The following is a 17327-nucleotide window of genomic DNA, read 5'->3' as shown; positions in this document are numbered from 1 at the left end:
CCCTCCTGGCTCTGCAGCTGGATTACCCCAGCTGACTGTTTCTCTTCCTGATTCTCCCATCCAGGGATCTCCTGGTCTCCATCCTGCTTCCACCACCTCAGCCTCAGAGTCCCTCCAGGGCCTCAGTCCTTGTCCCACTGCAGGAACCCATTAGCATTTTAATGATCCCACAAAGCACCTCACAGGTGAGCCAGAAACAACACCCTGGCACCTCTGTGCCCCAAAAGCAGCCAGAATTTGAGGCATGGACCCACACAACAGAGCTCTCCCTTCCATGCAGGCTGGCCATGTTCATCCTGGCTGTGTGGGGACAGAATCCACATGGGGACAGCCCCACACCAAGCCAGGGAGGTGCAGCCATGGCTGTGGACCACCTGCTCATGGCACATCCACAGTCTGGGCTTCCTCTGTCCCTCCTGACCCCATCCCAGCTCCTCTCCCGTCCTGTGTGACCCCATCAGCTGAGGTGGTGGCATCTGAGACACAGGACAATCCAGCTGGAGCTCTGGGATAGGCAGCTGCCTTCTTTGTGCCTGCCCACCTCATCCACTAGCTGGAGGAGGACGAGGAGGAGGAGGTTACACAGTCCAGGACAGTGCTGGTCCACAGACTCCCCTCTGTCTGGTGAGAGGCATTTCTGTGGGATTTATCCCTGCATTTCCCACGTCCCTTTCAGGGAACTGAGCTCCTCTTTTCCCATCTTTTCAGGACTTATGAAACCTCCTTGCTCGTGGATGAACCAGTTAGTGATGAGCTCCCCTACAGTGGTAAGTTGGAGTTGCCGTCTCTCCTCATGAGCTCAGCTGGAATTCTTGGGATGTTCTATTCTGCATTGAGCAGGGCCAAAGTATCAGCACTTCCTGACCTTGGAGATGGCCTTAGCCATGCCTGGAAGTGTCCAAGGCCAGGTTGGATGGGGTTTGCTCTAGTGGGAGGGGGTTGGAATGAGATTTAAAGTCCCTTCCAACCCAAACTATCCCCTGCCCTTCCTTCCCAGGATGCCCCTCAGGGCTTCCCTGAATGCTGGAGGTCCTTGGAGGCTTCACTCCCTCTCCAGGCATTGCCTGAAACACTGAAATTTCAGCCTTTGAAGGCTTGGGAGGGAGGGGACAGAGTGGCCAAGGAGAGGCTGGTGGGACAGTGCTGTCACCTGTCACCCTGTCCCTCGGCTGGCTCTGGTCCCAGTGAAATTCCACGTTACCTCTTGTCCGCTCTTTTCCTGCTCCTCTTCCACAGCCACTGGAGCAAATGTTACCCCACAAACAATGGGACCACGTCCTTTTGGGGGATCAGCCACCACTGCCTGTCCACGTGGCAGCTAAACAGGCTGGGGTGCCCAGATCCAGGCTCCTCTTGGGGTCTTCCCTTCGATGCTCAGCCCAAAAATTATCCTCACATCTGCGAAGCTGCTTCATCCCATGGTGTCAAACGTGTCCCCGGATCCTCAGCCCTGCTCCATCCAGCTTTCCAAACATGCCCAGCAGCTAATGGCCGTTAAACCACAGCCTGCCTTTGCTCTCTGAGCACAAAGAGCATCTAAAAATATCCCTCTGTGACACTTCCCTGCTCTGTCCAACACCCGTGAAGATGCCCGGAGCAGCACCCGGCTGCCAGAAGGACAGCTCAGGCAGCAGAGAGATCCCAGCTGGAAACAGGGGTGTGTCTGCGCTCAAGCAGGGACCTGTCTCTCCTCAAGCAGGGCCATGTTTCTCCTCTCCTGAAGGAAGTATGTGTCTCTCCTCTCCTCAAGCAGGACAGTGTCTCCTCTCCTCAAGCAGGGATGTGTCTCTGCGCTTCCCAAGCAGGGATGTGTCTGCTCTCCTCAGCAGGGCTGTGTCTCTGCTCTCCACTCCTCAAGCAGGGCCGTGTCTTTGGTCTCCTCAAGCAGGGCTGTGTTTCCTCTCCTCAAGCAGGGATATGTCTCTGCTTTCCTTAAGCAGGGATGTGTCTGTCCCCTCCTCAAGCAGGGCCGTGTCTCTGCTCTCCTCTCCTCAGCAGAGCTCTGTCTCTGCTCTCCTCAAGCAGGGCTGTGAATCTCCTCTACTCAAGCAGGGATGTGTCTCTGCTGTCTTCTCTCTCCAAGCAGGGATGTGTCTCCTCTCCTCAGCCAGGGCAGTATCTCTCCTCTCCTCAAGCAGGCCTGTGTCAGCTCTCCTCAAGCAGGAATGTCTCTCCTCTCCTCAAGCAGAGCCTTGTCTCTGCTCTCTTCTCCTCTCCCCAAGCAGGGATGTGTCTGTGCTCTCCCCAAGCAAGCCTGTGTTTCTCCTCTGCTCTCCTCTCCTCAGCAGGGCTCTGTCTCTGCTCTCTTCAAGCAGGGATGTGTCTCTGCTCTCCTTCCCAGTCCCCAGGCTGGCACTGGGACATGTCCCGGGTGGCTCCGTGTCCCGGGTGGCTCCGTGTCCCCAGGCAGGCGTTATCTGGTGGCAGCAGCTGGTGGAGCAGGGACAGGACAGGCGTCATGAGGGAGCACCAGGACAGGACCGGACAGGACAGGCGTCATGAGGGAGCACCATCACAGCTCCAGGGGCTCCCAGCACAGCCGTGCTGCTCAGCACGTTCAAACCCCAGAGATTTCCTGAACAGCTCAGGCCTCAGAGAGCACCAGCCATGCCACTTGTTACTGCTCTTATCAGAGTTTGCTCAGGGCCCTCTGGAATCCATCAAGGTTTCTAAGATATAAACTGTGCTAAACGAGAAAGAAGAAGCTGAGAAACCAAATTCCAAGACCACAAGAAGTAAATAACAGCAGCAAAGCAGCTGGACTGTGACCAGCCCCATATTCTAAAAGCAGCACTCAGAACACGTGGACCAGACAAAGGCACCAGTAAGAAATGTGTGCAGAGAGTTTAAAAGTGTAAATAACTGTATAATGTAAATAATAAACAGCTTCTGCTTAATCATATTGGTCAGGGGCCAGGAGTCCTGAATTTCCCAAAATTTCCCTCATTCGGTGCTGGGCTTGGTGCCAGGTGTCCTCTCTGAGTGTGCCCAGCCCCAGCTGTGACCTGTGGGGTCACAGTGAGAGGGTCCTGGCTCTCCTCTGGAAGTGTCTTTGCCCCTGGCAGGGATTGGAATGAAATGATCTTTAAAGTCCCTTCCAATCCTATCCCTTAAACCATCCTGTGATCCTTGCTCCAGCTGGAGTCAGGATCCTAAAAGGAAACCCACACAAGGAGCCTGTGGAGGAGGCACTGTCCTCACAGGGGGGGACAGAGACAGCCAGAAATATCCTATAATAACCCCACAATTTCAAAAAGCCTTGATTTTGGCTTGGTTTTCCAAGCTTTTGGACCAGGAGCAGGCTCATGCTGCCATTCCCACACCATGGGAGTGTTTCCATCTCCTGTCAGCTCCAGCTTTCCCCATCCCGCTGCCTCCTCACCCCCAGGGATTTCCCACCCAGCCTTTGTCCTCCTCCAGCCTGGCAGTGCCTCCAGAGGGCTCTCCCCAAAACTCTGGAGAGCCTGCACCCCTCAGGGTGGCACCTGGTGAGAGCTGGAGGTGACAGCTGGCAGTGACAGGTCCCCATCCCTCAGGGATTGGGATGGAATGAGCCCCATCAGGGTGTGAGTGTCCCATGGGAACCCCACTGCCCATCCTCTGTGCCCTGTGGGGGTGACAGGGGAGCTGGGAGTGACTGGGAGGAACTGGGAGGAACTGGGGGGAGCTGGGGGCCTGGAGAAGAGAATGCAGTGGCCAGCTGGGCTCACTGGGAGTGACTGGAGCTGCTGGGAGTGACTGGGAGCAGGTGAGGAGGAGGGAGGAGCGATGGTGGCACCTGAGGGAGCAGGTGGAGAATTATGGGAGAGAACCAGCAGGCAGCTGGGAATAACTGGGAATGACTGGGAGGCAGCTGCAGGCCTGCAGAAGGGAAACCACTGGGCAACTGGGAGCTGCTGGGAGTAACTGGGAGCAGCTGCGGGTAACTGGGATCATCTGTTGGGGGGGTAACTGGTATCTGCTAGGGGTAACTGGGATCATCTGCTGAGGGTAACTGGGAGCATCTGCTGAGGGTAACTGGGAGCAGCTGGGGGTAACTGGGAGCAGCTGGGGGTGACATTGGGAGTTACTGGGATCTGCTGTGGTGACACTGGGAGCAGCTGGGAGTGACACTGGGAGTAACTGGGATCTGCCGGGGGTGACACTGGGAGTAACTGGGGGTGACACTGGGAGTAACTGGGATCTGCCGGGGGTGACACTGGGAGTAACTGGGGGTGACACTGGGAGTAACTGGGATCTGCCGGGGGTGACACTGGGAGTAACTGGGATCTGCTGGGAGTGACACTGGGAGTAACTGGGATCTGCCGGGGGTGACACTGGGAGTAACTGGGATCTGCTGGGAGTGACACTGGGAGTAACTGGGATTTACTGGGAGTAACTGGGAGCAGCCAGGGGTGACACTGGGAGTAACTGGGAGCAGCTGGGGATGTCAGTGGGAGTGACTGGGAGCAGCCAGGGGTGACACTGGGATCTGCCGAGGGTGACACTGGGAGTAACTGGGATCTGCCGGGGGTGACACTGGGAGTAACTGGGGGTGGCACTGGGAGTAACTGGGAGCAGCCGGGAGTGACACCAGGAGTAACTGGGAGTAGCCAGGGCTGACACTAGGAGTAATTGGGAGCAGCCGGGGGTGACACTGGGAGTAACTGGGAGCAGCCGAGGGTGACACTGGGAGTAACTGGGGGTGACACTGGGAGTAACTGGGAGCAGCTGGGTGTGGTCACTGGGATCGCAGAGTGGCCACGCCCCCGCACCAAACCACGCCCCTTTCTGGGTGTGTGTTTACCGTGGCCCCCCCCCGCCCCGGCCCTGGCGGGTGTCGCGGGTTGATGACGTAATCAGGAGCGCGGCGCGCGGCGCGGCCTTTCCGCCATGGCGAAGACCGTGGCCTATTTCTACGACCCGGACGTGGGCAACTTCCACTACGGTGCGAGCGGGGCCGGGGCAGCACCGGGGCGGGGCGGCGGAGGCGCTGCTGTGGGGCCGGGGCCGGGCGGGGCCTGCTGGACCCAGGGGCGCGGCCCTGCCCTCCCTCCCTGTCCCCGTCCCCGCCCCCGCTCCCCTCTCCCGGTTCCCCCCGTCCCCTCAGCCCGGACCTGCAGCGGAGCGCGGCGGGCGGCGGCAGCGGCCGTTGTGCCCCCGCCGGCGGCCCCGTTAATCCCCGCGCGGTTCCGTTCCAGGCGCGGGGCACCCCATGAAGCCGCACCGCCTGGCGCTTACGCACAGCCTGGTGCTGCACTACGGCCTCTACAAGAAAATGATCGTAAGCCACGCGTGGGCCCGGCCGGGTGTGGGGGGGACAGCAGGGCATCCTGGAGGGGTCAGCCAGGCTCAATCTGAGCCCCCTGGGCTGCTTTGGGGACCACAAGGGTGGGTGACATATTCAGTGATGGCTGCAGAGCTTTGGGGACCCCAGGGGTGGGTGACAGTGACTGGTGATGGTTTTGGAGCTTTGGGGACCACAAGGATGGGTGACAGTGCTCAGTGATGGCTGTAGAGGTTTGGGGACCCCAGGGGTGGGGGGGTGACAGTGATTGGTGATGGTTTTGGAGATTTGGGGACCCCACAGATGGGTGACATGTTCAGTGATGGCCGCAGAGCTTTGGGGACCACAAGGATGGGTCACAGTGACTGGTGATGGCTGTGGAGCTTTGGGGACCCCAGGGGTGGGTGACATGTTCAGTGATGGCTTTAGAGCTTTGGGAGCCCACAGATGGGTGACAGTGATTGGTGATGGTTTTGGAGATTTGGGGACCCCACAGATGGGTGACCGGTTCAGTGTTGGCTGTAGAGCTTTGGGGACCCCACGGGTGGGTGGGTGACAGTGCTCAGTGATGATTTTAGAGCTCAGTCCTGCGCTGTAGGTGCGGCTGTGGAGGCTTCTAAGGAGCTGCTGAGGTCAGGCAACTGTAAAGATGCAATTTGTGGAAATAATTGTAGATATTTAGACATGAGAAGAATTTCCTTAATTACTAAAATTCCCAAATAAAACCACATCCAGGGCAGTGACTGTGTGGAAATGCAGCACTTGAGGGAACTGTGGGGACTGTTTGCAAAATTTCTTTTCCAGATTTTTACTGTCTCTGTGTGGATTTCCACAAGTAACTTCCCCAGAGCTTGTTTTTAGTTTTATTTATTTCCAGAAGAAACTTCCCTAGAGGTTTTTTTTTTAATTATTATTTCCACAAGTAACTTCCCCAGAGTTTTTTGGTGTTTTTTTTTATTTCCTCAAGTAACTTCCAGAGGAAACTTCCCCAGAGTATTTTTTTTTAATTTCCGTAAGAAACTTCCCCAGAATTTTTTTTTTAATTATAATTTCCACAAGTAACTTACCCAGAGTTGGGCTTTTCCTTGCAAGAACAACCAAAAATCCTGTTCTGACCTAACACTTGTAAATAGCAAACCCCTGCCTGAAGGAGGCAGTGAGCAGAGCTGTACATTTTTAGTCTTGAAATTCTTTTTTGGGGGGTTATTTTTCCACTAGGAAGCTGAAAATCTTCATCCCCAGACAGTCAGGGACTGGCAAAGTCAGGAGAAATGAAACCAGGGATTTGGAGCAGCTGGGACTGTTTGGGTTGTTAGAGGCAGCAGCCTCTGAGAAACACCAAATTCCACATGGAAAACACCAGGAGAGGAGGAGATGGGCTTGTTCTGGTTTATGGTGGCTCTGAAAATGCCCAGGTTTCCTGCTCAGCACAGAAAACAGGAGCATGCTGCAGTTGTCCTGAGGAATTTCCCTTTGGAAAATGCTTGGGCATCTTCTGTTGTGTTCATTTTCCACTTTTCCTGTGAAGTGGTTGCTTTAAATAAGAGAATTTTAAATAAGAGTAATCACAGAAAATATCTCTTATCAATTGAATTCCCTCTTCCACTGGGGTTAACTTTTAACTTCCCCTCTGCTGAGGGATGTGCCCCAAGTGCCAAACCTGTGTTGTCACAATGTCCTGAATTTGAGTCCATCCACCTCCCTGACCATTCCCCCTATTTTCCTTTCCAAAGGAAACAAAACTTATGGACCTCTTCCATCTCACTGGGAGCTTTCCCCAAATAATTTGGAACCTGTGAGTAAATCTTACAGAGGGATCAGAAGCACCCCTAGATCAAGGTTTTAAACTGGTGAGTGAGGAAGGAAGGATCCCCCAGGGAAGGAAAAGGTGTGATTTATTTTGCTGCCCAAGCAGGAGAATGTGCCATGGGGTAGGAAGAAATTTTATGGCAGGAGCTGCAGTCAGGAGAGGCAAGATTTGGGTTTATGAAAGGGAAAATGAGAGGAGAGCAGGTTCCATGGAGCAGCTGAATTTAAATGAACACAATTACCAGTGTTAGCACATTTTTTATGTACCTTATGCAAGCCACTTGTCAATAAGCTTGAGCCTCCTTCCAGCCCAAGGAAGCAGAGTTTGGATGGGAAATAACTGCTGTTTTTATCTCTGGAAGGTGTTCAAGCCCTACCAGGCCTCCCAGCACGACATGTGCCGCTTCCACTCCGAGGATTACATCGACTTCCTGCAGAGGGTGAGCCCCAACAACATGCAGGGCTTCACCAAGAGCCTCAATGCCTTCAACGTGGGTGATGACTGGTGAGTGCCCAGGGGCTGCCCTGCCCTGCCCAGGGCCCTGCTGCAATGTGCCATTCCTGCCCTGCTTTGGGCAGCACCAGGATGTGTCCCTCCTGTGCTGGCTGGCTTTGAACAGCCAGGTGTCTGATGAGGAAGGGACACTCAGTGGCCATGGATAGCAGAGATCTCCTGGAGGGAGGATTGGCTGTGGCAGAGATAAAGGAAAAACTGCCCCATGGACAGCAGAGAACTGCCCCAGCTCTGACAGATGAAAATAGAACACACACCCCATTTCCAGCCTAAGACATGTGGATAAGGGTGTGGAGCCTCCCGGATTCCTTTCCCTTCACTGGGGGTGTTGCAGTGCTCCATTTTGGCTCTAGATTTGGGCTTGTTGGGTTGCAGACTCTGCTTGTTCTGGAAGAGCTTCCAGTTCATCTGGAATGTGGCAGCTGTCTTTGGTAAGAATTTGAGTCTGCATCCAGCTCTGGGGGAGAAAGGACATCAGCCTGGTGGAGCAAATCCAGAGGAGGCACCAGGGTGAGCAGAGGGATGGAGCAGCTCTGCTGGGAGACCTGGGAGTGTTCAGCCTGAAGAAGGGAAAGGGTAACCTCACTGTGGCCTTACAGTACCTGAAGGAGCTGACAAGAGAGCTGGAGAGGGACTGGGGACAGGGCATGGAGGGACAGGACACAGGGAATGGCTCCCACTGCCAGAGGGCAGGGATGGATGGGATATTGGGAATTGGGAATTGTTCCCTGTGAGGGTGGGCAGGTCCTGGCACAGGGTGCCCAGAGCAGCTGTGGCTGTCCCTGGATCCCTCCCAAGTGTCCAAAGCCAGGCTGAATGAGGCTTGGGACAGTGGGAGGTGTCCCTGCCATGGCAGGGGTGGAACAGGATGAACTTTAAGCTCCCTTCCAAGCCAAATCATTCTGGGTTTGGGAGCTATGACAGTTCCCCCCCTGCCTCCTGAGGCAGTGTCTAATCATGTCCCAGCTGTGGGCACGAGACTCTGACAGGTTTTGGGAACAGTGATGCCTTCTCAAGGCTGGTTTGGAAGCTTTGGGAATCATTCTCAATTTCCCTGTGTTCCCCTCTGTGTTTGCAGGCAGCTCACTCCCCTGCTGGGGCTCAGTGAGTTACAGGCAGGGTCAGAGTGATCCTGATCCCAAATTAACTCTTCCACAGAGAACTGAGCTTTATTCTTGCTCAGGTGTTACCCCTGGCCAGTTTGATTCATTTTTCTCTGCAGAAAAGGGGAGGAATGAGGATTCTGAGTTGGAATGTGCTTTCTTTTTCAGCCCAGTGTTTCCAGGCCTCTTTGAATTCTGCTCTCGTTACACCGGGGCCTCCCTGCAGGGAGCAACACAGCTGAACAACAAGGTAAGGGGCTGAGTGCTGATCCTGTGGAACCCAGCTGGAGCTTTGGAGGAGGAGGAGGAAAAGCCAGGAGGGTGCTGTGGACCCCTGGCATGGGCAGGTGGCACTGGGAAGGAGGGTACAGGGCTGTTGTCACCATATTGTCACTTCAAACTCACTTCTCTTTCCTCTCTTAGATCTGTGATATTGCCATAAACTGGGCAGGGGGCCTCCATCATGCCAAAAAGTTTGAGGTAATGAGATCTGTGGATTCCTCTTATCTTTGGGGCCTGGGCTCTGTTGATCTCATCCTAAAACTCTTGGGGTTTCTCTCTCTTCCAGGCTTCGGGTTTCTGTTACGTCAATGACATCGTGATCGGCATCCTGGAGCTGCTCAAGTAAGGACAGGGCCCAGGGCTGAGCTCTGCTGGCTACTTTGTGCTTTCCCTCTGCTTTCTCTCTTTCCCTGCCCCATTTGCCTTTCTGGAATCCAGGAAGTCCAAAAACTTCATTTTTGTCCTGGCCTTACCTGTAAGGCACACAAAAGGGTTTGAACACTGGAATATCTGACTCTAGTTTTGTTGGAGTCAGATGTTTTGTTATCCCTCAGGGAGCTTGAGAGATACAGAAGAGTTCTTCAATCCCATTTCAGGGCTCCTGAGTCTCAACCTTTCTTGCCACAGTGAGCCTTTTGTAGGTGAATGCAAGTTTTGGTTCACTGGTGACACAAAAATGACTCAAATCTTTCTGGAGTTGTTTGAGCATCTTAAGAACAGGTTTTGGGCTGCACATGGATGATCAAAGGACACTTGGTCTCCATAGAAAGGAGTCAGGTTATTTTTCACTTTAGGAAATTAAAAATAAATTCAGAATGAGAGGAAAGGTTACAGAAATACCTTTAGTTTCTTGAATTTATCTGAGATTTTTTTGTACTTCAAAGTGCCCTCCTTGTCACTGAACCTCAGACAAGCTGTCATGGAATTAGAAAGGATTTGATCAAACAATAGTTACATGACTGCTGGCAAGTTCATTTGCTCTCAGTCAGATTTATGGGATTTACTGGGGTTTGTTGCTCCCCCTTCCCTGCTCTGTTTGGAACCCCAGGATTTCCCTGGCTATCCCTGCACTCCCATTTCAAATCCCATCCACAAGAGGCCTCAAATACAGCTCAGTTACCCCTCATGGGATGTTATTTATGTGCCTGTTTCCAGGAACCATTTCTGCAGAGGTCACTGCATTTTGAGTGTGCTTCTCTCTCTGTGGCTCTGGCTGCTTCCCCAGTAAATTTAGCCTGGAATTTTTGGTGCTCACCAGCTGGGACAAAGTGCTCCATTTCCCACCTCCTCCATGCCAGCTTGCCTTTCATTCCCTGATATGATTAAAATCACTGGAGCTCTTAAAGATTAACTATGAGCACATTGGAAACAAGAATCTGCAACTTGTGAACACCCAGCTGCTTAAACAAGTTATTTTCTAAGATGTTTCTGGCCCTATTTAAAACCTTTTTGTTCTAATATCCATTTCCAACCAACTCAGAAGAAAATGTTTTAAATACCAATTTCCAAGCACATCAAAGGAGGATATTTGAGTGTGTTCAGATGTTTGGAATCCCAGCTTTGATGTGTCCCACAGGTATCACCCCCGGGTGCTGTACATCGACATCGATATCCATCACGGGGATGGGGTGCAGGAGGCTTTCTACCTGACAGATCGTGTCATGACAGTGTCATTTCACAAATATGGCAATTATTTCTTTCCTGGCACAGGTAAGTTTTGAATTTCTAGTGGGAACCTGCTTTAGAATCCATTGGAAGCTCTGCTGGAGTAGAAAAGAGGAAATCACAAAATTCGAGCTGTGGGGGGAAATGGTGGGAGAAAGCGATTAGAGAGGAACAGAGCTGTAGTTGGTTGTAAGAAAGAGGTCCTGATTAAGTGGAAAGACTCAACCCAGCTGAGACCTGGCTTTGCACAGCTCTGAAGCCTCAGACAGTTGTGCCTGTGCTGTTTTGCAGGTGACATGTACGAGGTTGGTGCAGAGAGTGGCCGGTACTATTGTCTCAACGTGCCCCTCCGAGATGGCATCGATGACCAAAGTAGGTGTTCCCTCCCCTTTCCCCTTGGCCCCAGGGGTTTCCTGGTCCTCCTGCTCCAGAGCCATGACAAATCCACCTCTCTCTCCAAAGGTTACAAGCACCTCTTCCAGCCAGTCATTAACCAGGTGGTAGATTACTATCAGCCTACCTGCATAGTCTTGCAGGTAAGGAAGCAAACCTCTGTGCACACATCCACGCCTACAGAGGGCTCAGAGGGCTGTGTCTGTGTTACCTTTTATCCCCTGGTGTGGATCTGGAGAGCTATGCCAAATTGGTTTTCTGGTTTTCTTGTTTCTCTGTTCCCCAGTGTGGTGCTGATTCTCTGGGTTGTGACCGGCTGGGATGTTTTAACCTCAGTATAAGAGGCCATGGGTAAGTACAGCAGGGCTGGGCTCAGAAAAACCACCTGAAGGGCTCTGAGGAGTCTCTGCTGTGAGGTTGGAGCTTTGGCTTTGACCTGCCGGCAGTTTTTGGGGTTTTTTTTAACATTTGTGTGACTAGAGGTGTTCTGAGAATGAGGCTTTGTAGGAGGTGATCAGTGGGGTGGTGAAGGAGGAGGAGGCCATAGAGATGGTCCTGAGGACTGGAGGCAGCCTGGGAGAGCTGGGGGTGCTCACCTGGAGAGGAGAAGGCTCCAGGGAGAGCTCAGAGCCCCTGCCAGGGCCTAAAGGGGCTCCAGGAGAGCTGGAGAGGGACTGGGGACAAGGGATGGAAGGACAGGACACAGGGAATGGCTCCCACTGCCAGGGGACAGGGATGGATGGGATATTGGGAATTGGGAATTGTTCCCTGTGAGGGTGGGCAGGTCCTGGCACAGGGTGCCCAGAGCAGCTGTGGCTGCCCCTGCATCCCTGGCAGTGCCCAAGGCCAGGCTGGACAGCCTTGGAGCAGCCTGGGACAGTGGGAGGTGTCCCTGCCATGGCAGGGGATGAATGAGATGAGCCTTAAGGTCCTTCCCAACCCAGCCCCTGTGCTGGAGATTCCTGGGTGGAAGTTCCAGGTGTATCACACCAGACCTGGTGCTGTTGGGAGTTCAGGGGGACATTTCTGACACAAGAACCTGTGCTGCAGTTTCCAGCTCTGGCATTTTCCTGTTTGGGATTTGTAGGGAGTGTGTGGAGTACGTGAAGAGCTTCAACATCCCCTTGCTGGTGCTGGGAGGAGGAGGTTACACAGTCCGGAACGTGGCTCGCTGCTGGTGAGTCCCCTCTGCTCTCTGCCCCTCAGGGCACTTCTGTGGGATTTATCCCTGCATTTCCCACGTCCCTTTCAGGGAACTGAGCTCCTCTTTTCCCATCTTTTCAGGACTTATGAAACCTCCTTGCTCGTGGATGAGCCAATCAGTGATGAGCTCCCCTACAGTGGTAAGTTGGAGTTGCCTTTTCTCCTTATGAGCTCAGCTGGAATTCTTGGGATGTTCTATTCTGCATTGAGCAGGGCCAAAGTGTCAGCACTTCCTGACCTTGGAGATGGCCTTAGCCATGCCTGGAAGTGTCCAAGGCCAGGTTGGATGGGATTTGCTCTAGTGGAAGGTTGGAGTGAGATGAGATTTAAGGTCCTTTCCAACCCAAACCATTCTGTGATCTCCCACCACCCACTTTGCTGGGCAGACACAGCCACGTGTGTCCAGGGTGATTCAGTTTGCACCATTTCCTGGTGTTCTGTCTAATCCCTTGCACTCAGGGTTAAATATCACTGTGCTTTTTAAGCTCTGCTCTCCCCCAGGCAGGTGGGGGGCTGAGCTCTGCTCTCTGCACAGCTTCTGGCCCTCTGTGCTCTAACTGTGCCTCCTTCCATCCCAGAGTACTTTGAGTACTTCGCTCCAGACTTCACCCTTCACCCTGATGTCAGCACGAGGATTGAGAATCAGAACTCCAGGCAGGTGAGTGCTTGCAGCCATGCTGCAATATCACCTTGCAATTTCCAAAACCCTGTGGTTGATGCTCTGTCCTGTGAAACCAGCTAGAGCCCAGGGCAAAAAAAAAAAAAAAAAAGAGAAACAACAACTGGGTTGTGTCAGTGTTTCCTGCTTGGGTGGCAATAATTGAATTCACTCTGCTCTGATAAATGATTTTTTGCACAAATGTGTTGTTATTGGCCAGCACAGAGGTGATGCAGGCAGGTGACAGAGCTGTGACATGTGGCCCTGTGGTGATCCCTGTGTGTTGTGTCCCTGCAGTACCTGGATCAGATCAGGCAGACCATATTTGAGAACCTGAAGATGCTGAACCACGCTCCCAGCGTGCAGATCCACGACGTGCCCTCGGACCTGCTCAGCTACGACCGCACAGATGAGCCCGATCCCGAGGAGAGGGGCTCTGAGGAAAACTACAACAGGTACCTGAGCCTCTTCTGGGGCAATGGGCCTCCCTTTCTGCCCCTGGGAGGGATACAGAGGAATCCATCTGAGTCCTAGAACAAGTCATAGAATGTTGTCATTACATTGCAAGAGTTCTGTTATATTGCCAAAGTTCCACATTGCTAGAGTTTCATACCTCCTTGATGTTTCTGGTAGGCAGCCCCTCTAGGCACTGACTCTTCCTTCTTCTTGCAGTAAACTGACTCCAGTTCCCCTCAACCAACACACCCACTCTTTTATAACACTCTTCTTATTGGCTACAGGTATGGCCTGTTAAAATCAGGCCTGCTCCTAATCTTTAATAATTAACCCAGCTGCAACTCTTTAGGGGGTAAGATTACTCTCTCTACTACCTTTATTTACTTACATTCTATCCCCCTACAACAGAATCCCAGAATTTGGGGTTGGAAGGGACTTTAAAGCCCATGGGTGGGGAAGTCACTTCTGAGCCTCTTGTTTTTACCCAAGGAGCTTCTGTGGTCTCCTGCTATGACACTCCCTCAGGCCCCAGGGGTTCCAGGTCTCTGTCCCCTTCCCTGACAGGGATTTTTCTTTCCCCAGGCCTGAAGCTCCCAACGAGTTCTATGATGGTGACCACGACAATGACAAGGAGAGTGACGTGGAGATCTGAGGGCTCTGGGCTGCGGGGCCTCCCGCCTTGGACACTGATGCTTGGAGCACACAGCTGGGCCCTGCAGGAGCCACTTCAGCCCTCTCTCCATCTTAGACTGTGTGTGGTGGCAGCAGAGCAGCCCCACTGCAGGCTCCTGCCACCTGGAGAGGCACAGAGGTGACGTGTGCTCCTTACTTGTCACCACGTCACGGTTCCGGCTGTCACCGCTGTGGGCACGGAGCCCTGCTGAGTCCTGGCTGGCAGCTGTGGGACTGCCCCAGAGCCTGAGCCACCTCCATGGCTCCCATGCAGGCTCCTGCCAGCCAGCTGGGAGCTGGAGCAGCTGTGCCTACGATCTCTGCCTCTCTGCAGCACTTAGGATCCACCCTGCTGTCCCTGACCTGCCCTCAGGTACCACCCTGCTGTCCTCTGCAGCCTGCCCTGAGAGCTGCTCCTGGTGTCCCTGCTAAGCAGCTGATGCTCCACAGCTCCAGGAATTATTGGATAGGACCAGTTATGGGGTAGGGATGTTCTTGGAGCAGCTCAATGGAATGGCATGGAAGGATGTGTGCAGAGCATAAGGTCATTCCTTCCCCCCACACCCAGATCTGCATTTACAGACGAGTTCTGCAGCACTTTGCTGAGCTGGACACAACCTCCCTGTTGTGTTTATTCCTTGGGAGGCTTAAATCCCTGTGGAACAGAGGTTTGGCTGCCCAAGTCAGTACTTAGTGTGTCCTGCACCTCTAATGTAGCTTCCAGCTGTGTTCCCCAAGTTCACACATGGCCCTGCTGTGTGTCAGCAAGAGATCTGGGCTGTTTGCTCTGAGAGGAAACAGTTGTGGGCTGTACCCAGCAGATGTTGCCCTGCTGCTGGGTGAGGGAAGCTGCTTCCTGCAAGTGCTCTGTTCCTGCCCTCACCCAGCAGAGATTTCCCTTGGCCACCCCTCCAATCCCAGATTTTGCTGCTCCTTGTCCTGAGTGCTCAGCTGGTCCCTGTGGTGGGTTGGAACGTGCTGTTGGGGGAGGTGGGGGGTTCAGCCTCTGTCTGTACGATTCTGTTTGTTTACTGATGTCTTTGAACATTAAAGAAGAGGCAGTATTTTTCTTACCTGACCTGTTGTTTGTCTCTTTCATCCCCACACCTTTTTGGCTCCTGTTCCCCCAAGGGTCGAGCATGTCCCTGGCAGGGCAGTGTCATCCATTGTCTGAAGGAATGGAGGGAATTCTGCTCCTCAGAGTAAATGTTGGTGAGTTTTTGGCATCCCTGCACATGAGGGGAGCACCCTGAACTCCCTTTCAAGAGAGGTGGACACTCCTGTTATGCCTCTGAGTCCAGCAAAAGCTTTGCAGGAAGCTGCAGAGCCAGTTCAGGAGATTTTTCCTGCAGTTATTTAAAATGCCATGATTTTTGAGAGTTGCAGTGTCCATAACAGCCTCTGCACTTTGCACTCTCACTGTCCCAAGGCCTTTTTGGGGACTGTTCTGTAGTTCTGATCACTAAAACATAAAGCAGGCAATAAGCCAGGGTGTTGGTGTCCAGAGAAATCCCTCACAAATAAATTGTGATTGGGTTAGACTGGGGGTGGAGAAGGGTGATCAAAGGTCTGCCACAGCTCCTGCGTGAGGAGGGATCTGGTGGATCAGGATTCTTCACTGAGGAGGGAGAACTCAGCAGGGAAGGGATGTGGGAAGGTAATGTCAAAACCAAGAGTGTCAGAGAGGGTTTGTCCAAGTACCAAACTGCAACAACAGGGCCTGGAGTGCCAGGACACAGGGAATGGTCTCCCACTGCCAGAGGGATATTGGGCAGGAATTGTCCCCTGGCAGGTGGGCAGGCCCTGGCACAGGGTGCCCAGAGCAGCGGGGGCTGTCCCAACCCTGGCAATACCCCTGATGGGAGGATATTTACGCCAGAACCGGGCTGAATTCTCTGTTCACTGAGGCTGCCCGTGCAGAGCTGTGCTCGGACACCAGGTGGCAGCTGGATCGCTGGGATTCTATGGAGGCTCCGAGGCCCGGCTGCAGCCCTGGGTGGGTGCAGACACTGCAGCCCCACAGAGGGCTTTGGGGTGGCAGCAGAGTCCTGGCTGTGCTCTCAGGGAGGTCTGGGGGTTCTGGGCACTGCCAGGCCTGGCTGTCACCAGGGCACAGGGCCAGGGATTGCTCCTGCTGCACCTCTGTGACTTCCCTGTGTGAGCATCCACACTGTGCCCTGCAAACCCCTTGGCACCAGGGATGGGGCCAGGCTGGCACTGCCCTTCCTGCTCAGAATCTCCCAGAGATTCCCTCCTGGGGAGAAATGAATATTCTGTCATAATTTCTCATAAAGAATCACATAAAGAATCACTTGGGGTTGCTCTGTTTTGGGGCTCACAGGTAAAGTAGGAAAACAAAAGCTTTACCTCTGAGCCCCAAAACACAGCAACCCCAAGTTAATGAACTCAGTGTAACATCTCCTGGAGCTCAGGCTGTTCCACAGGTGCAGCATGGCTGGGAGCTTTGTGCACCTGTGCCTGAGTAGGAAACTGGGATAAGAACATCCGTGCTGTTTAGGGTGCTCTGGGAAGTGTTTGTACCTTCCCTGGTTCCCACCTGTGTTTATCAGAGCCTGGAGGGAACTTCCCACCTCCCAAACTCTCTGTAGCACAGCTGAGATGTTCGGCTGCTGTTCACACCTCACAGCAGAGCCTGCTTGCCCTGTAGCACACACTGGCACTGACAGGAGCTGGTTTGGGATGTGCTGCCCAGCCAGGGCTGGCTCTCACCCCAAACCCTTTTCCTCATTCCCCTCATGCCAGCAGGCCCAGGGAATCAGGAGCATTCCCTGCTGCCCCCCAGCACTGCCACAGCCCAGGCTGGTGTGCTGCACCTTACTCTGGGAGTGGGGCAGCCATGGGGGTGTCACTTCTTCCCCTTCTCTCATCTTTTAGGGACTGAGAGTTTGGGGATAGAAAAGTGCTTTAAATCCTCTCCCTCCCTCTGTGCTGAGCAAAGGGGGAACTTGGCAGGCCCTGACCCACCTGAGTGTGCTGGTTATTTTGTGTTAACCAAATTTCCTAGGGGGAGATGCCCATGGGACTGAGGAGCGTGGATTTGATTCCCCAGGGGCAGGATTACCTGCAGGAAGGAAAAGCAGAGGTGTTTCCTGCAGGTCTGTGCTGCTGGGCTCAGCCCTGCCTGTGTGGGACAGCTCAGTGACGGGGCTGGGGCTAGGCTGGGGCTGCCAGGGCACTGCAGAGCCCCTCAGGGGCAGCTTTGTAGCCTGGCTGTCACCAGGAGCAGAGTTTGTTCCTGTGGCTTCCCTGTGTGAGCTTCTGGCCCAACAAATCCTCTGCCACCCC

General features: G+C 53.6%; 1 protein-coding gene across 1 annotated transcript; it reads left to right on the top strand.

Moving 5' to 3' along the window:
* Window positions 1-4828: 4828 nt before the first annotated feature.
* Window positions 4829-15099, top strand: HDAC3 (histone deacetylase 3). The gene is made up of 15 exons (XM_054287982.1): window positions 4829-4927; window positions 5181-5263; window positions 7438-7580; window positions 8861-8942; window positions 9116-9172; window positions 9261-9316; window positions 10551-10684; window positions 10931-11011; window positions 11102-11175; window positions 11319-11383; window positions 12120-12209; window positions 12317-12375; window positions 12814-12893; window positions 13191-13348; window positions 13932-15099. The coding sequence occupies exons 1-15, from the start codon at window positions 4873-4875 to the stop codon at window positions 13999-14001; spliced, it is 1287 nt and encodes a 428-aa protein (XP_054143957.1). The 5' UTR covers window positions 4829-4872; the 3' UTR covers window positions 14002-15099.
* The last annotated feature ends 2228 nt before the right edge of the window (window positions 15100-17327 follow it).

The sequence above is a fragment of the Melozone crissalis genome, unplaced genomic scaffold (assembly GCF_028551555.1).
Source record: "Melozone crissalis strain CALT ecotype California unplaced genomic scaffold, PUWL_Pcris_2 ptg000061l_1, whole genome shotgun sequence".
In the NCBI taxonomy this organism is placed as follows: Eukaryota; Metazoa; Chordata; class Aves; order Passeriformes; family Passerellidae; genus Melozone; species Melozone crissalis.
Note: the sequence above shows the minus strand (reverse complement) of the source record. Positions and strands in the feature narration are given on the sequence as shown.